Consider the following 15,280-nt stretch of genomic DNA (forward strand, 5'->3'; position numbering starts at 1 on the left):
ATATTAAAATCATCCATTGCGACGATTTTTACGTTGTCGTCGATTTTTTTTGCTCGATAAAATTTCGTACGCCTGTTGGATCTCCATAAATCTGTCCTGCGCAGCTTTACGCTCTTCATCCGAACCTTTTACTTTGTCAGGATGATGTTCTTTGGATAACATGCGCCATTTAGTTGTGATCTCACTCTCTGATGCTGTTTGAGATAAACCGAGGACCTGAAATAATTATAAATAAATAAATAAATATAAATATAAATACATATATATATTTACTACATTTAAAAATTATAAATATTTATAATAAATTATTTTCTACATACTTTGTATGCATTCATTTCCCCGCGTAAATCTGACATGTCTATTAATTGCTGCCACGTGGCCCAGAATCCCTGATTTTTTATTTGCTCCCACGTTGTCCATAACGTCGTCTAGCAAAAAAAATTAATTAATTAATCAATTAATTAAATATATAAATAAATAAAAAATAAATTACTTTCAAGTCCAGCCACATGGGCGAGGTAAAGAAATGTTTGACAGCTTCAGATAATTTTATTTCCTCTCCGTCACTGTCAGTGACAACGGCATTGAAGTAGAAGTAACTCGTCCACAGAGCGAGGTAGAGAATAACAGCGAGAGCTAACCCGAGGAACCGCTTGGCAGCTGATTTTTTTTCCCGTGGCTTGAGTCTCCATTCCTTGCTGAAGGTGTCGAACACCAGGGCGTCCACGACAACCATCAGACTCAACCAGGTGCTGTCATCCCCGATGTAATAAAGGGTCGGGTACATCAAATACGAGCACACCAACGTAGGCCATAGAGATCCTTGCTCTCGGCCAATGTTTCCTATTACCCATACACCTGGAATTGTGTCAACTCATTAATTACCCGCTGCATGCATGCGTTATTAATATTTATCGCGCTATCGCAATAGATAACGAGTGCTAAGAGACCTTGAAGATTTTTTTACATAAGCAATGTATATTTACCTAGAGCAACTGCTAGCGGTACCAAGATCATGAGATGACGTAAATTTAATCCGTATATTTCGTCTTGAGGTATTGCCATCCATAATAATAAACCCCATAAGTATCCAACTATAAGTGCGCCGATAAATCTTACTGTTGAAAACGTTGGCTGTAAATTTGAATAAATATTTATTTTATTACTTTTTATTTATGCGAAAACTTACATTACATCGGATATTTTTTTTTATGTAGTAAAAAAAAAAATACTGAGTGTTTTTACTCTCGATTTTTAAATTTGGAATTTAAAAATAATTTTTTTTTAATTTAAAAAAAATTAATTAATAGAAATTTGAAATAAAAATTCAAAAATTTTTACAAATAATCACGGGTGAAAAATTAATTCAAAAAAAAATTTTGAAAAATATATCAAGCTCTTCAATATTTCTATATATAATTACTTGTTTATTTAAAATAGTAGTAAATCAAAGTATGTAAGCAAATAATACCTTCTTGTGGTGTCTCACTGACAGCTTAAACTGTTCGACGAAATGAGGATGATCATTAGCGTCATCGACGTACGTAGAAATTTTAAACAAATCCCTGAGCCACCCGATACCGAAGTATCCTCCTAAAGTTGAAAACCATATGAAAGCATGCGCATCTCTTCCAAGGTAAAGATGATGTGCTCCAAATATCCCGCCAAACACCCACCAGAAATAAGCCCAGTACTTGGACTTTAATTTTCTATCCGCGATTACCGGAGCGGTTCCATTTGCCTTCGGCTTCTGTTCCTTTCTATTGTTCGTCAGTTCCATTTTAAATTTTCACTCAAACTAAAACTAAAACAATCAAGATTCAAATATCAAATTCAATTAAATATACAGCAATAAAATTTTTTATTACGTTTTAAAATTGCATGAAGTAAAAAGACCGTCACTGACTTTCAGTAGAACGTTCCCAAAATATTTGAAAAACTGTCAGCACGTAAATAAAAACCGACACGTAGACGATCTAGTCACAGGTCATCAATTGACTAGAGCCCGTTAATTCAACTGACAATTGTTATATTTATTGTCGATAATTTTATGATAAGTATTAAACTATATATAGTTTACCTCAGGCAATTACTTGTATGACTCGTGTCCACGTTGCTGCCTGTAGACTGTAGACCCACGTCACAGTTTTACGTTATACCTGAAGAATAACGGGATCATAAACCTGACGTGGTTCTCATGCGATTGTTGATGCCTCTCCACTCTCCTCTCTTCTTTATACTCTCCAGTTATTTATTTCCAAGCATATTTACCTCGCCACCAATTCTTACCTTGATCTTGACCATGATTATTTCAAAATCTAGGTCAATGACTTTAAACAATCGACGTCTTTAATTTCGTTGCAATTAATTAATGACTCGAAGTTTACAGACAATTAACAATTTTTTAATTTTTTTTTTTCAACAAATCAATTACAAAAAAAAAAAAAAATTAAAAATATGCACATGTAGAAAATTAAAAAAAAGCGCAATTTTTTTAAATATTTTTTTTATTTTAGTTTATCGTTTTAAAAACAATCAAAAACTACTAGACGCCGGCTAACTTCAGTATCATAATTAATTAATTTTTTTCATTTTGAAAATTTCACTGAAATAATTAATTATTTAAATTCCACTTGTTGACTCAAATTTTTTTTTTATTTATAAAGAAAAATCAAAAATAAATTTTTCTTCAAGATCTGTTCGGATTCTCCGTTCGACGCACTGGGGCGCTTGCAATATACCCGGGAAAATTTGAATTCATAATTAAATTTAATTAGAAGAAAAAAAGTGAATTACCAATTAAAAAAAAATGTATTAATTATCAGTGTATTGATTAAAGTGAAATTTAAGTAAAACAAATCTTAGTATTTCAAATTAAATATAATTATGAATTTAAATTTTCCCGGGTATATTGCAAGCGCCCCAGTGCGCCGAGTGGAGAATCCGAACAGACCATTACTTACGTGTGATGATGAGTAGAGTGAAGATGATAATTAAGTTTAAAATTTAACTTCAAATTTAAAATTCTATTATTTAAATTTAAAAATATTTTATTTAAATAAATCTGTTTTACCGCCAGAGTAATATTGAATTAATTTGAAAAGAAACCACAAACAATAATATGGCTGTCATGGAAGCACATGATGCGGGCGATGTAATCGGTGATAAAATGACTCGTTTAAAAGTATGCAAGTATAATAGTGATAATTGATAATAATAATAAATTTTGTGTTATGGAAAATGATAAGAATGTTAAAATTAGTCATAAGGAATGGAGAAAAGTGGCTAAAAAATTACGACGTAAACGGTTGAGACGTAAAGCCGCTCAGCTGAGAGATTTTGATGACGAACAACTGAGGGCGGCGTTGGAAAGAAGCGCGGAATATTTGAATTGGGTTCAGGAGCAGAATAAATTACGCGAGGAAAATGAGAGAAGGGAGAAAGAGGAATTGGAAGAACAGGAAAAACAATGGCTGGAAAATGAGGTATTTATTATTTTATTCACTACTGCTAGTTATTAATTTATTAATCAATTAATTGATCAATTAATTTTAGGTTAAGGCGCAAAAAGAATGGCAAGAACTACAAGAGCGTAAAGCTAAAGCACGTGCTGAAAAATTTAAACAAGAAGAAATAATACGAAATGAATTTGAAGAAAAACAGGAAGCGGCGAAGAAGAAACGGGAGGAAATAAAACGTCTGCAGCAGGAACATCTTGAACGGCAAGTAGAATTTGAAAGAGAAATAAATGATTATATTGATAACGGAGCTAAAACTCCAGAGTCTCTGAGGTTAATTAGTGAAACTCATCCTACAAAAGACCCCTGTGTGTTCTTTAGTAAGACGGGGGCATGTAAATATGGAGACGGTTGCTCTAGGAATCACCAGAGAAAAGCGCTTACGAAAGTTATCCTTATTCCGGGTTTCTATTCTCATTTTTCGTTGGAGAAAAACTCCAATGAGTATGATACAGATATAGGGCTAGAGTACGAGTCTTCAGAGACACGGAAACACTACAGGGAATTTTATAATGACATTGTACCTGAATTAGAGAGTTTTGGGCGGATAAAAACACTCAAGTGTTGTGTCAATCGCGATATTCATTTGAGGGGTAACGTGTACGTTGAATATTACACGGAGAGAGAGGCTGCGAGAGCTTGGAGGAAGTTGAGGAACCGGTGGTACGCTGGCAGGCAGATAAATTGTGAGTTTGCTAACATTTATTCTTGGAGGACTGCCGTCTGCGGGATGTTCAATTGCCCTAAGGGACGACTTTGCAATTTTATCCACGCGTTTAGAAACCCCAGGGATCAGTACGAGATAAAAAGTCCGCCTTGGTGGGTCACGAAGGCTGAGAGAGAGTCGACGAGCTCGAGGAGAGATAGGATTGACTTTGACGAGTCGGTGAGAAGCCACGGGGACAATCACAGAAATTGGAGGTGGTCGGAATCTCCGGAAATGGAAGTTGACAGCTCGAGGAAGGAGACGAGTGAGGAGAGACGCAGTGGTTCCAAGAGTGAAAGACGTTCTGAGTCAGTTCGCAGCTCGAGGTCTGACAGACATTCAAAGTCCAGGCGAGAGTCATCTAGATCCAGCCACGATTCGTCTAAATCGAGTCGCGAATCTAAGTCGAGGCGAGAGTCATCTAAATCCAGACGAAAAAGTAAAAGACACAGCGATTCTGATAGAGATTACAAGTCTCGTGATGATAAAGAAAATGGTGACTACAAAAAAAATGAACGTCACAAGCGATTGAGTAAAGATGAAGTAGATTCAAAAAATTCGGATTGTGATAAAGTTGATGACGCAGACAAGCCAGCAAAGGTCCAACGCTCTGAGTGGGATACAACTGATTCTGAAAATAGTTCATAGCTCGTACTTATAATTAACTTTAAATTATTTTATTACAATAAAGTGTACATACAAAGCTGACTTTTAAGATAAAATTAATTTTTTTAATTAAAAATTGTAATAAAGGAGTGAAATCTAATTTTACATGCGAGGTTTTGCAATAACAATTTAAAAGTTCCACTTCCTTATTTTAAAATTTATGATGGTAATAATATTTAGATTCTTTTTTGTTACTTTTATTTTATTTATTTATAACATCCGGGTTATTTTTAAGTGGGGTTTTTTTTATCCTAATAAGAAGTCGAGTAAAAAAATTTGAATATAAATGAAAGGACAATTTTTAAGACAAAACAAGTCTAAAAAAATCAAACTTGTCATCCTTGATAGCAAAATTTAAATGTCAAGATCATCCGCGATTTTTTATTTTATAATTACGGGGATAAAAAAATGAACATAAAAATTATAAAATCAATTTTTTTTTTATTCATGATTACAAAAAAGTTTACTGATACTAAAATGAAACTCTACAGTTGGGATTTTCAAAAGCAATTTAAAAATCCCAGTGCGCATGTCTATTCAAAAAACTAGTGAATCGTTTTACTTTTTTTTTTTTTTAATACTAGTGTAAATTTAATCTTAATTACTAAATTATATTAATTAATACAAAACTTGTTTTTTAAAATCATTGAGAAACTTAAAAAAAAAAATTGCCACGAAAAATTTTTCTAAAAATCTTCAAAAAATTTAAAAAGTCAAAATATTTATAACTAATGAGTAATAACTTAAAAAGTAATTAATTTAAGATGAAAATCAATCGACTTCCAATTTTCTGAATGATCCGCTGAGTCCGTGTATCGTTGAGTCTCCGGAACTGAGATCTCCGCAGCCAAATCCTTGTTTCAGTGCCGAAATCGCGCCTTCGCGGGCCTTTTCCGAGTACATATTAATGCGTACTTTCATTTTATCATTTTTCATAAGGTTTGGCCGTGTATCCAAAACTTCCTTTCGCCACAAGTCTATCAATCGAAAAAAAATGATTAGCTCCGCCCAAAAAATTTCATCATTTACTAAATTATGACATTCAATGACTGGTAAAATTAAAAGCTTTTATTGATTACTAGTCATATCATACTTACCAATCATCTCTTTCATGGGCATTTTGCCTCCGTACTCTTTCGGCAACATACTAGTGTCCATTCCCTTCGCAATAGCCTCCTCCAAATTTTCATATAAAGTAACACGCTTTCTAATTTTATCAGATACCAATGACATTCCGAAATCCAAAACGTATTGTAATTTTTTCGGTACATTTATCGCAATCACAACTTTGTGCCTCATTGGAATCGTGCGCTATTATAAAAAAAAAATAATTACATTTAAATTATTTATATATAAAGGGGCAAAATGGCCACAGAAAAATTAAAAAAAATTAATTAGCAATCATATTTCAATTTAATCTCCAGTCAAATAATCTTTTTTTTTTTTAATTTTAAATCTGAGTAAATTTCAAATTATCCCGCGATAAAAAAAATAGACTTCTAATTTTTAATTGCAATTATTAATTCCTAAAAGTTTAGATGGCCCGAATTGCCCCACTGCAGCCATATTGCCTCTAAAATTAAAAAAAAAATTTCCAATCCATTTTACCCCTACTCCTCAATATAGTTACAAAAATTATTTCAACATCAACTTTCACTTTTCTATCAGTTCTACAAATATCTAATAAGCAATAAATGAATTCCGTTTCCTAACAAAAATATATAACCCATCAAATTACATATTTTGGGTTCCGCCAGCGTCTAAAAGTCAGAGAACCGGTTTTTAATTTTTTTTTTTTTATCACACATTAAAATGTTACATGTGTCACATGTGGCCTTGGATTTACCAACAATAAAATATCTCAGCATGTTAACGTAAACAAAAGTGAAAGATCAATAGTTATTTGCATAATATTAAATAATTCTCACTAACATATATCACTGTTAATGTTATATTTATTTATTAGTAAATATAACATTTGACATTTACCTCCCCGTTCTTCACAATGCGGACAGCTTCACGTGGTGTAAATAAAGTTATATGAGGGAACCCAACTCCAGCACCATCGGCGAAGTGAACAAACCCACGTACTTGATTTTCTTCATCTTCCATCAGCGTTTCGTAAGCGATCCCATGCATCTTACACATGTCGACGTTAGTAAATTTGTACGGATCAAAAACACCTGGGTTTAAAATTTAAATTTAATGCAAAGATTATTACTAGAGACTTTAAAATCAAAATTAAAAATTACCGGGCCTGGTAATAATAAGTCGTCGCCCATTGGCATCGCGACCGGGCGCGGCAAAAATATATCTTTAAAAAAAAAAAGTATTTTATTTTAGTATTTAGTTTGAAAATAAGTAAATATAAAATTTAAAAACGTACCCAAGTGATAACAGCTCGTCCATATTGGGCTCAGTTATATCCAAGTTGTTAAAAGCTGGATGATAAACTTGTCTGAGTAGTAAATATCTTTCAATAGCTTCCTGGGACATGGGTACGCTGAATTTTTTAACTCGCAAAAATCTCAGAAGAAATTGGGCATCTAAAAAAATTTAATTACATTGATAATTAATTTAATGTTTAATTATTAATTGATTGGACTGCAAAAAAATCGGGAGTCAATCCAGAGTGAATATAAATTTTTAAAATCCGAATCCTCTTCGTATATGGAGCAGTAGTTTTTTTTTCTCTGGATTAAATCTACGACTTTTCAAATATAATTAATTATTTTACCAAGTCGACAATTTTCAATCCGTTCATTTCTCATAATATAATCACGCATTTGTTCAAGCGCAGTATTACGTCTCGATTCATCTTCTCTAAGTTCTTCTTTAGCAACTTCTTGGGTTTCTTTTGACAATTTGCAGACATAGTTGTCCGGTTCCGTAACCCATTTTATTCCTTCTCCGAAACCCATTGTTTGTTAATTAATAAATTAATTAATAACCAAATTGAGCTGGTAAATATCTAGTACAAAAAATAAATAATTAATAATAATAATAAAGCTACGTAATGATCAACAGCTGGAGTAATGTTATGTCAGGAAACAAACAAAGAAAGTAATGTAGGTCAACATCGCGGCGGACCAACTGCCAACTTTCACTTCTGGGTCAATGTGACCTCGAAATAACATTTATTTATCACTAGCTAATTATTTATATATAATTTTAAAAAAAATATTTGGAAAAATTGCACCTACAGCTTTTTGAATTTTCTAAATGTGCATTTTCTTAGTTTTTTTTAAAATTTATTTCTTAAATAAAAACATCCAAAAATTGTTGATTGTCTATTCAGGATCATAACTAGCAGTGAATAATGTTTTGATTTCTTTTCAACAAACCAATTTAAAAAAAAAAAAAAAAAAAAAAAAAAAAATGCACTTGTAGAAAATTAAAAAAGCTACAGGTGCAATTTTTCAAATATTTTTTTTTTTTATAATCTCACTTTTAAAAAAAATCCAAAAATTCAAACGTCAGTTAATCAGTATGAATAACATTTATATATATTTATACAATTTAACTGGTATATATAATGAAAAATAAGTGTTACAAACTATATAACATTACATGTGAGTATTACATCCGTGAAGAAAGGCAAACCTTGAAAGAGATCAACAAAGTAAATTAATAAAAATAAGTAATAATAAGCGGTCTAACATAATAACCACGTATCCAGTGATATAATATGCATTAATGGGTTGTAATGTAAACGTAATATCAAGCCGATATTATGTAGAGACAGTGGAGGTGGAGGTGGAGATGGAGATGAAGGAATGAACGCAGTCAGCTCACTTGAAGTTAACTCGTATCAACTCTTTCATAATAACTTTCTCCAGTTATATAACAATTATATATCAAGTATGGGTTGTTCACCCATCTTTCTTCTTTGAGTCACCAGGCCTTCAATATCTTTATCTCTTACGCGGTTATTTTATTTCAAAATTAATAATAACTCGAAAATTATTTAATTATTCACGGAAAAAAATTACTTCATTTTTTCTAAAAAAACTTCTTATGCGTATTGATATTTTTACTATTTTATTTACGACATCCGGGTTGGTTTTAATTTATCGCTGGTTAACAAGCGACAGGTAGAATTTTCTACCCCAATTAAAAAGGCCGCAAAAAGTTTGAAAAAAAAAAAAAAAAAATGAAAATAAAGAAACGTTTGAAAAAAATAAAACTTGATCTCCTTGAGGTAAAATTTGTATGACTAAAAATATCGCGACCTTTTTGATGAAAAGTTGATCGAATATTAATCAAATAGAATAAAAAAATATCCTTGATAAATATATGCCGCTGAGAACATCAAGTTCAACTGGTGGCATGCGTTAAATATTTAAGTAGACCCGCATTTTTTATTTGCTGCAACTTATTGATATTCAAGATTACGCTCAAGTTTTATCGAGATGACACCTTGTAGATGCGGAATATATTTATTATTTTATTGATATGATGACTGTGATTATGGTGCTCGGGACAAGTGACCCCGACACGCATCAGCGAATTTGAATTATAATACTTAGGGTTTATATTGTTATATATTTATTACTTTTACTACTGATTACTGAGTCGGTATGCAAAAAAAATATATATATATATATATATATATATATGAAAAATGAAGAAAAAAGTTTTCCGCGTGGAAAGTTAATTGGTATAACTCACCGAGCAATTTAATTATCTAACAAATGTACTGCAGTTTTTTTTTTTTTTAATTTAATTTGATACGCGTGTAATTTTTTTTTTTTTTTTTATAAAGTGTTTTTTAAAAATTTCATTACTCTAGTATAATGAGTAATGTTTATATTAAGAAATGAATTATATAATGTGTTAAGATAATAACTGGGGTATTATGAAAGAAATTACATTTTCATTAATTGTTATTACATTTTAAATTATCTCACATGCAATATAATAATTAATTACTTTTTTAAAATCAAGATTATCAATTAATTGTTTTTGTTTAAAAATTTGATATTTAAATTATTTAAAATAATGACACTTCATTTAAAATTTTGAATTTTAAATTTGGAAAAATTTAAAAAGTGAGATAATCTGTCACAGCCACAAAATATTTATGTAAAAATAAAACACGAATAAAAATAAAAATTCACAAAATGAAAAAAGTAAATTGGAGGTAATAAAATAAAAATAAAAAACGCACGTACCCCAAACGCTGTTGCTTTGCGGCAAACTTGTAAGCAACTGCCCCTTCGCCGGGACTTGATCACTCTTTTATAATTTTCACGGGCTCCTCTCTTTCTCCTTACTCTCTGTTGAGTTCACCTGAGCCTAAGGCTATCAGTTTTGTCCCAACGTCATGGTCTGATACTAATATAATCCTCTACCTCCACCTAAAAATTATAATCGTGCGCGATATCATTTTTTTGTTACTCGCTTGTGGCAATTTCCATTCATCTTTCGATCTGCTTATAAAAAACAAAATATTAGAATTTATCATGTGTCAGACGTAAAAACACGTGATTGTTTTACGTGGAAAACTTATTGATCAACATCGTAATGATTACGACGAATTAAAATTTATTTTTGTATAAATTAAATCACTTGTGAACAAAAAAAAACCTTTACAGTAAACACTTTCTTGACTTAATTTGAAAAATTAAAATTTACCGCCAATTCAAATTAATTGATCATTTATTTAAATTTCAAATTTTTTCGCGCGCAATTAAAAAATTTTCACTTTTTGACCGTAAATATTTTTGGAAATAACAAAATATTTTAAAAACATTAAACTCCCGCCATAAAAATCAATTCAAAATTCAAATTTTTTTTAAAATCTACTGAAAAACTATGAACTAAATTTTTTTCAACCATCAACATGAACTATAAAAATATTAAATGACAAATTTAGTGAAAGTTTTTCCGGTACAATAAAAATAAAATTTCCAACTGTCTGATGATATCTAGAAGACACGGTTTTGTTACCAAGATGATATCGCTACTTATCAAATGCCCATCATCTCATAATTCACATCATAATAAATCACATGAGTTAAAAAAAAGTATGAGGAATTACCTCAACTGGACATTTCTAAAAACAATTAAATGTCCCATTGAGTAATCATCGATCGTAATATTTAATCTGTAATAATAAAAATGTTTATATAAACAAAAGTCCATACAATAGAGAGTAAAAATAAAAACAATATCTGTAAGCAATTGAGTGTGACTAAAAAAAGATATTTCTATAATTTAAAGACCGCAATCCGCTGTCGTACCCGTTACATAATTTTGGACATGTAACAGGTAAATATTAAGTAATTTCGTCAGCTAAATGATATTTAAATTCAAATAATTACCATCTATGATTATACTTTTTCTATAAATATACGTACGTCCGTCCATAAATATCTAAGACAATTACAGGTGCCGGTTAGTAGTACAAATATATGTACATATATACGTTCTAGTAATGGTTTATTGCTTCTGCTCATATTTATATTTTAATTTTTAAATGAGATCTTCAACGTGATACTTAGCGGCCAGTAAACTTTCTTCTGGTTCAATTTATTTTATACATATTTTTTTTATTTTGCATAACTGAACGAACGTAATAATGTGTAACGCAATAATATACTTTCCTACAATTTCATGATATGAGTGCGGTATCAAACTTGTAGACACGCAATATAATAAAAAAAATGATATTCCATAGCAAGGGAGTCCCGGTTGTTGGGTTTATATGTATATAATATAATAAAAAAGTGAAATGTCGGTAGTACTCTATACCCTGAAGAAAGAAAAAAAAGTTACAATAGTCATCATCATTTGTTCATTTAATACTTAGTACTTAATACTTGATACTATTATTTGTACATACTCCACATTGTGTAGTTGTTTAATGATTATCATTGTTATTTAATTATAAAAATTCTTTTGTTATTTAATGCTTCGAGTCTCTAAAAAGTTATTAAAGTGGATAAATTAAAACAGTTTAATTGTTAAATATAACACTTTCTTTAGTGTTGCGGCAATAAATTATTTATGAGGATTAAAAATTTTTTTAATTACGCGAATGTTTATGTCAAAATTTTGATTTATTGTTTGATGATTACATGAATTTATTTTATTTTATTTTATGAAATTTGTTGTTGCCGTAAGATGAGCGCGCGGGGGTATTTTTTGAATTTTTTTTCTGCCGTATAAGGGAAAGTAAAGGCGGGAAATTCAAAAAAAGTTTAATTCAAATTTTGAATAGTTTGGTAATTAAATTAATTTAATGCCATTAAAATTTATTTTTTGCCGTAAGATGGAAGTAAAGGAGGGAAATTTAAAATATTGAATATAGACTTTGAAATTATTTGGTAATTATATACGTTATTAAAAGAAATTACTTTATTGCCGTAAGACGGGTGGTAGAAAAAGAAAACTTACAAAATCTATTTAATTATTTTTTTCCATAATTAAGTATCTTTGGTGGCGCAATAAGAAATTGAGTACCAAGGAAGTTAAAAACACGATAAAGAAGTTGGTGCAATCGAAAACTAACAGCTATAATCATCCAATTATCTACTTCAATATTTAGTAATTAGTGTTGAAGTAGCATAAATAAAGCCAAAGACAAAGTACTTGTACACTTTACATCACGCATGCGCAGTAATAAAAATTCGGGCCGGGTTTGTAATAAAATTTCAATCCAAATTTAGTAAATTAAATATTTATCTTTAATTACTCAGTCAGATTAATTGCATTCACAGCAATTTAAATATCACAAGTAAATTGTCAAGAAAAATAACAATTATTCAATATAGATGACAATTTATGTAAATTGAGGAATTTCCTTTGATTTTACGCTTTGACAAAAAGTCGGACTTTGGCATAAGCGCCTTTGCAGCCGCTCTGAAATCTTGTGATACTTTTTTTGACTTCTTCAATCTGGTGGTCCGTCAGCTGGATATTTAAATTACGCGCTTCTTCTTTGATGCAGGCTTCGAGAACTCGCGGCTCTAGGTCTCGGAAGGCAATAGCTTTTATCGGAATGTTAACATTCGAAAATGCCGCTTCGATGCTTCTGATGCTCTGGTCCAGGTCAATGGATTTGTGCAGATTGTCATCAACAGTCTGTGGATTGATCATCGCGAGAATAATAACCCGCGGGCGATCCTTCTGATTATGAAAATATTCAACAAAGTTCACTAAATCTTTCAAATCTTGAGTACGTAAGTTTTCCAAGACAACTAAATTACTGTGGAGTGCTGATAACATACTGTACGCCTGGATGGCGTTACTCAGCGGCGGAATGTATTCATAAATATTGTGTCTATGCGGAAAATGATCCTTGATAATATTACCCGTGTAAGTTTTGCCGACTCCGGTACCACCGACCAGAGTGACGACATCGAAGTCTCCAGAGCTGAGCTGAAAATATTCAGACAATTGTACGATGGCCTCATCTTGACCGTAGATCTTTCGAGCAAGTTCTAAACTTGCATTAGCAAAATTAAAAGGTTGCTCGTAGAACTCTGTTACGAGACTTGAAATTATAACAGCACTCAAGACCACGAGTATGAAGAATAAAGACTTTGACCATCGATTAGTTAACTTTGGACTTGAGTTCACAAACTCTTGAGCTATAAGAGGTCGAATTTTTTTTTGTTGGTCTAGATTTTCTGACTGAGTCTTTGAAGTTTCCAGTTTTAAATTTATTTTATCTTCTAGTCCTGGTCTTGGTCCTGGTTCTGATCTTGGTACTGGTAATGGTTCCTGTTTAATTTTCGGTGATGATGAACTATTCCTTCGATCATCATGGCTAGAATGACTGCGTCGATGTTTTTTAATCTTAAATAATTGTTCTTGACGTTTATGCTCAGGCGAATCATCAGAAATTTTCAATCCGCTTAAATTAAGTGTCCGCAGGTCGCAAGGTTCATTTTTAATTGGCATCGGTAGTTTATTAACTGATGATGACTTTGTTAATCCAGAGTTTTTTACCCATAAATTAGAAGCGGAATTAACACGTGGGAAATTCGATGGCCAGATTCCCTGGCTCTGAGGTTTGCCGTCAGCTGTTATTACCGTCGAGACTTTGACTTGCCTACAAAAAATTTATTTATCACTGATGATCTAATGAGTGATTAATTGATTCAATCAAAACTCGATTTGAAATATTAAATATTAAATGTAATTTTAATAAACCCGATACCTGATATTTGAATTTTTATCAAAAATCTGCTCGCAACTGTACTGTTTGACAAGACCGCCAGCAGTTGTCAGGTGTTCAAAAACTACTCTACGGTTTTCCGATGGCAGGTCCGTAAAACTTGACGTCCTCGTAAGCCCAAGAAAGTTTTTGTCCATCACTCATCCAGCTAAAAAAAAATACATGAGTTTTTTTGCTACGGACATAACCTGCCTGATTATTTATCATCTAATCGTCTTTTATTTACGGCAATTATTTAAAATAGCAAAAAACTCATTATTTATTTTAAAAGCGCAAAAATATGATATAAAAAATTACCTTATGTTTTTTTTTTTACTTTAGTTTCTTTAATTCAATTTAATTTCACTAGCAAGACTTTATTATTTTTTGCGCGCAATTTAAATAATTTATTTTAATGATTTAATAACAACAAAATAATTATTGTGAACACTTATTTATAATTACATTTGATAAACAAAGTTAATTATTTATGTAAAAAAACATTAAGTGCAACCGGTACACGCGGGACAGAAAATAATTTAATCTGCGCGCGCAGGAGGAAATTCAAAAAAGTAAAAAAAAATTTAGTTAGGTTTAAAAATTTTATTTGTGATGATTTGAATATAGAAGTTCATACATTTAATTTATTATATATATTTGATATATTTCTGAAGAAAAAATATCTATTTCATAAACAGAGACCGCGATTCCATATTGGACCATGGAAACATCTGTGGTCACAGCATTCGTCGTGTTTTAAACACTAGAATAAATTAAATATATATGAATATATATATATATATATATATATATATATATATATATATATATATATATATATATATATATATATATAAGTATGTAAATGACATTAAAATTAAAATTAATTGATAAGGAATATCATACTTACTGATTCATATTTTTTTTTGCAAACAAAACATTCACAATACGTATTATGACTCACCGCGCATGTGGTGAAAAATCCAAAGATAAAAATAAAAATAAAAATCAAAGCTTTTGACATTATTCAAATTTATATAATTACTGATGTACTTTACTAATAGTTCTATAGACTCAGACATAAAAATATGTCAATAAATATCTACTTACCAGTTATAATTTTTTTTTATTAGTAAATAATAAAATTAATTAGGTATTTTATTTAAAACTTCCTGAGTGGGAATGTAGCAGACATGACAAATTTAAAGTTAATGTGATAAATTT

The 15,280-nt window shown here is 30.7% G+C and overlaps 4 protein-coding genes across 5 annotated transcripts; 1 reads left to right on the forward strand and 3 right to left on the reverse strand.

Annotated features, from left to right (window-relative positions):
* Positions 1–3: 3 nt before the first annotated feature.
* LOC103575666 (dnaJ homolog subfamily C member 22) lies at positions 4–2,394 on the reverse strand. Of its 2 annotated transcripts, none has more exons than XM_008555526.3 (6): positions 2,081–2,394; positions 1,472–1,804; positions 987–1,134; positions 494–858; positions 321–428; positions 4–216 (listed from the first exon to the last, which is right to left on the reverse strand). In XM_008555526.3, exons 2-6 carry the CDS (start codon positions 1,778–1,780, stop codon positions 10–12), a joined length of 1,137 nt encoding a protein of 378 aa, XP_008553748.1. In that variant the 5' UTR covers positions 1,781–1,804; positions 2,081–2,394; the 3' UTR covers positions 4–9. The 2 variants fall into 2 exon arrangements, with proteins under 2 accessions (XP_008553748.1, XP_008553747.1); XM_008555525.3 differs by lacking the exon at positions 2,081–2,394 and adding an exon at positions 1,869–2,074.
* A 571-nt stretch (positions 2,395–2,965) lies between these two features.
* Positions 2,966–4,995, forward strand: LOC103575669 (U2 small nuclear ribonucleoprotein auxiliary factor 35 kDa subunit-related protein 1). The gene is made up of 2 exons (XM_008555534.3): positions 2,966–3,485; positions 3,556–4,995. Exons 1-2 carry the CDS (start codon positions 3,234–3,236, stop codon positions 4,870–4,872), a joined length of 1,569 nt encoding a protein of 522 aa, XP_008553756.1. The 5' UTR covers positions 2,966–3,233; the 3' UTR covers positions 4,873–4,995.
* A 440-nt stretch (positions 4,996–5,435) lies between these two features.
* LOC103575670 (clavesin-2) lies at positions 5,436–10,174 on the reverse strand. Its single transcript, XM_008555535.3, has 7 exons — positions 10,065–10,174; positions 7,628–7,861; positions 7,277–7,436; positions 7,143–7,204; positions 6,880–7,073; positions 5,988–6,201; positions 5,436–5,867 (listed from the first exon to the last, which is right to left on the reverse strand). The coding sequence occupies exons 2-7, from the start codon at positions 7,809–7,811 to the stop codon at positions 5,662–5,664; spliced, it is 1,020 nt and encodes a 339-aa protein (XP_008553757.1). The 5' UTR covers positions 7,812–7,861; positions 10,065–10,174; the 3' UTR covers positions 5,436–5,661.
* A 2,073-nt stretch (positions 10,175–12,247) lies between these two features.
* On the reverse strand, positions 12,248–15,056 carry LOC103579598 (uncharacterized). Its single transcript, XM_008561069.2, has 4 exons — positions 14,967–15,056; positions 14,375–14,819; positions 14,060–14,225; positions 12,248–13,951 (listed from the first exon to the last, which is right to left on the reverse strand). Exons 3-4 carry the CDS (start codon positions 14,212–14,214, stop codon positions 12,706–12,708), a joined length of 1,401 nt encoding a protein of 466 aa, XP_008559291.1. The 5' UTR covers positions 14,215–14,225; positions 14,375–14,819; positions 14,967–15,056; the 3' UTR covers positions 12,248–12,705.
* Between the last annotated feature and the right edge of the window lie 224 nt (positions 15,057–15,280).

The sequence above is a fragment of the Microplitis demolitor genome, chromosome 6 (assembly GCF_026212275.2).
Source record: "Microplitis demolitor isolate Queensland-Clemson2020A chromosome 6, iyMicDemo2.1a, whole genome shotgun sequence".
Lineage (NCBI taxonomy): Eukaryota > Metazoa > Arthropoda > Insecta > Hymenoptera > Braconidae > Microplitis > Microplitis demolitor.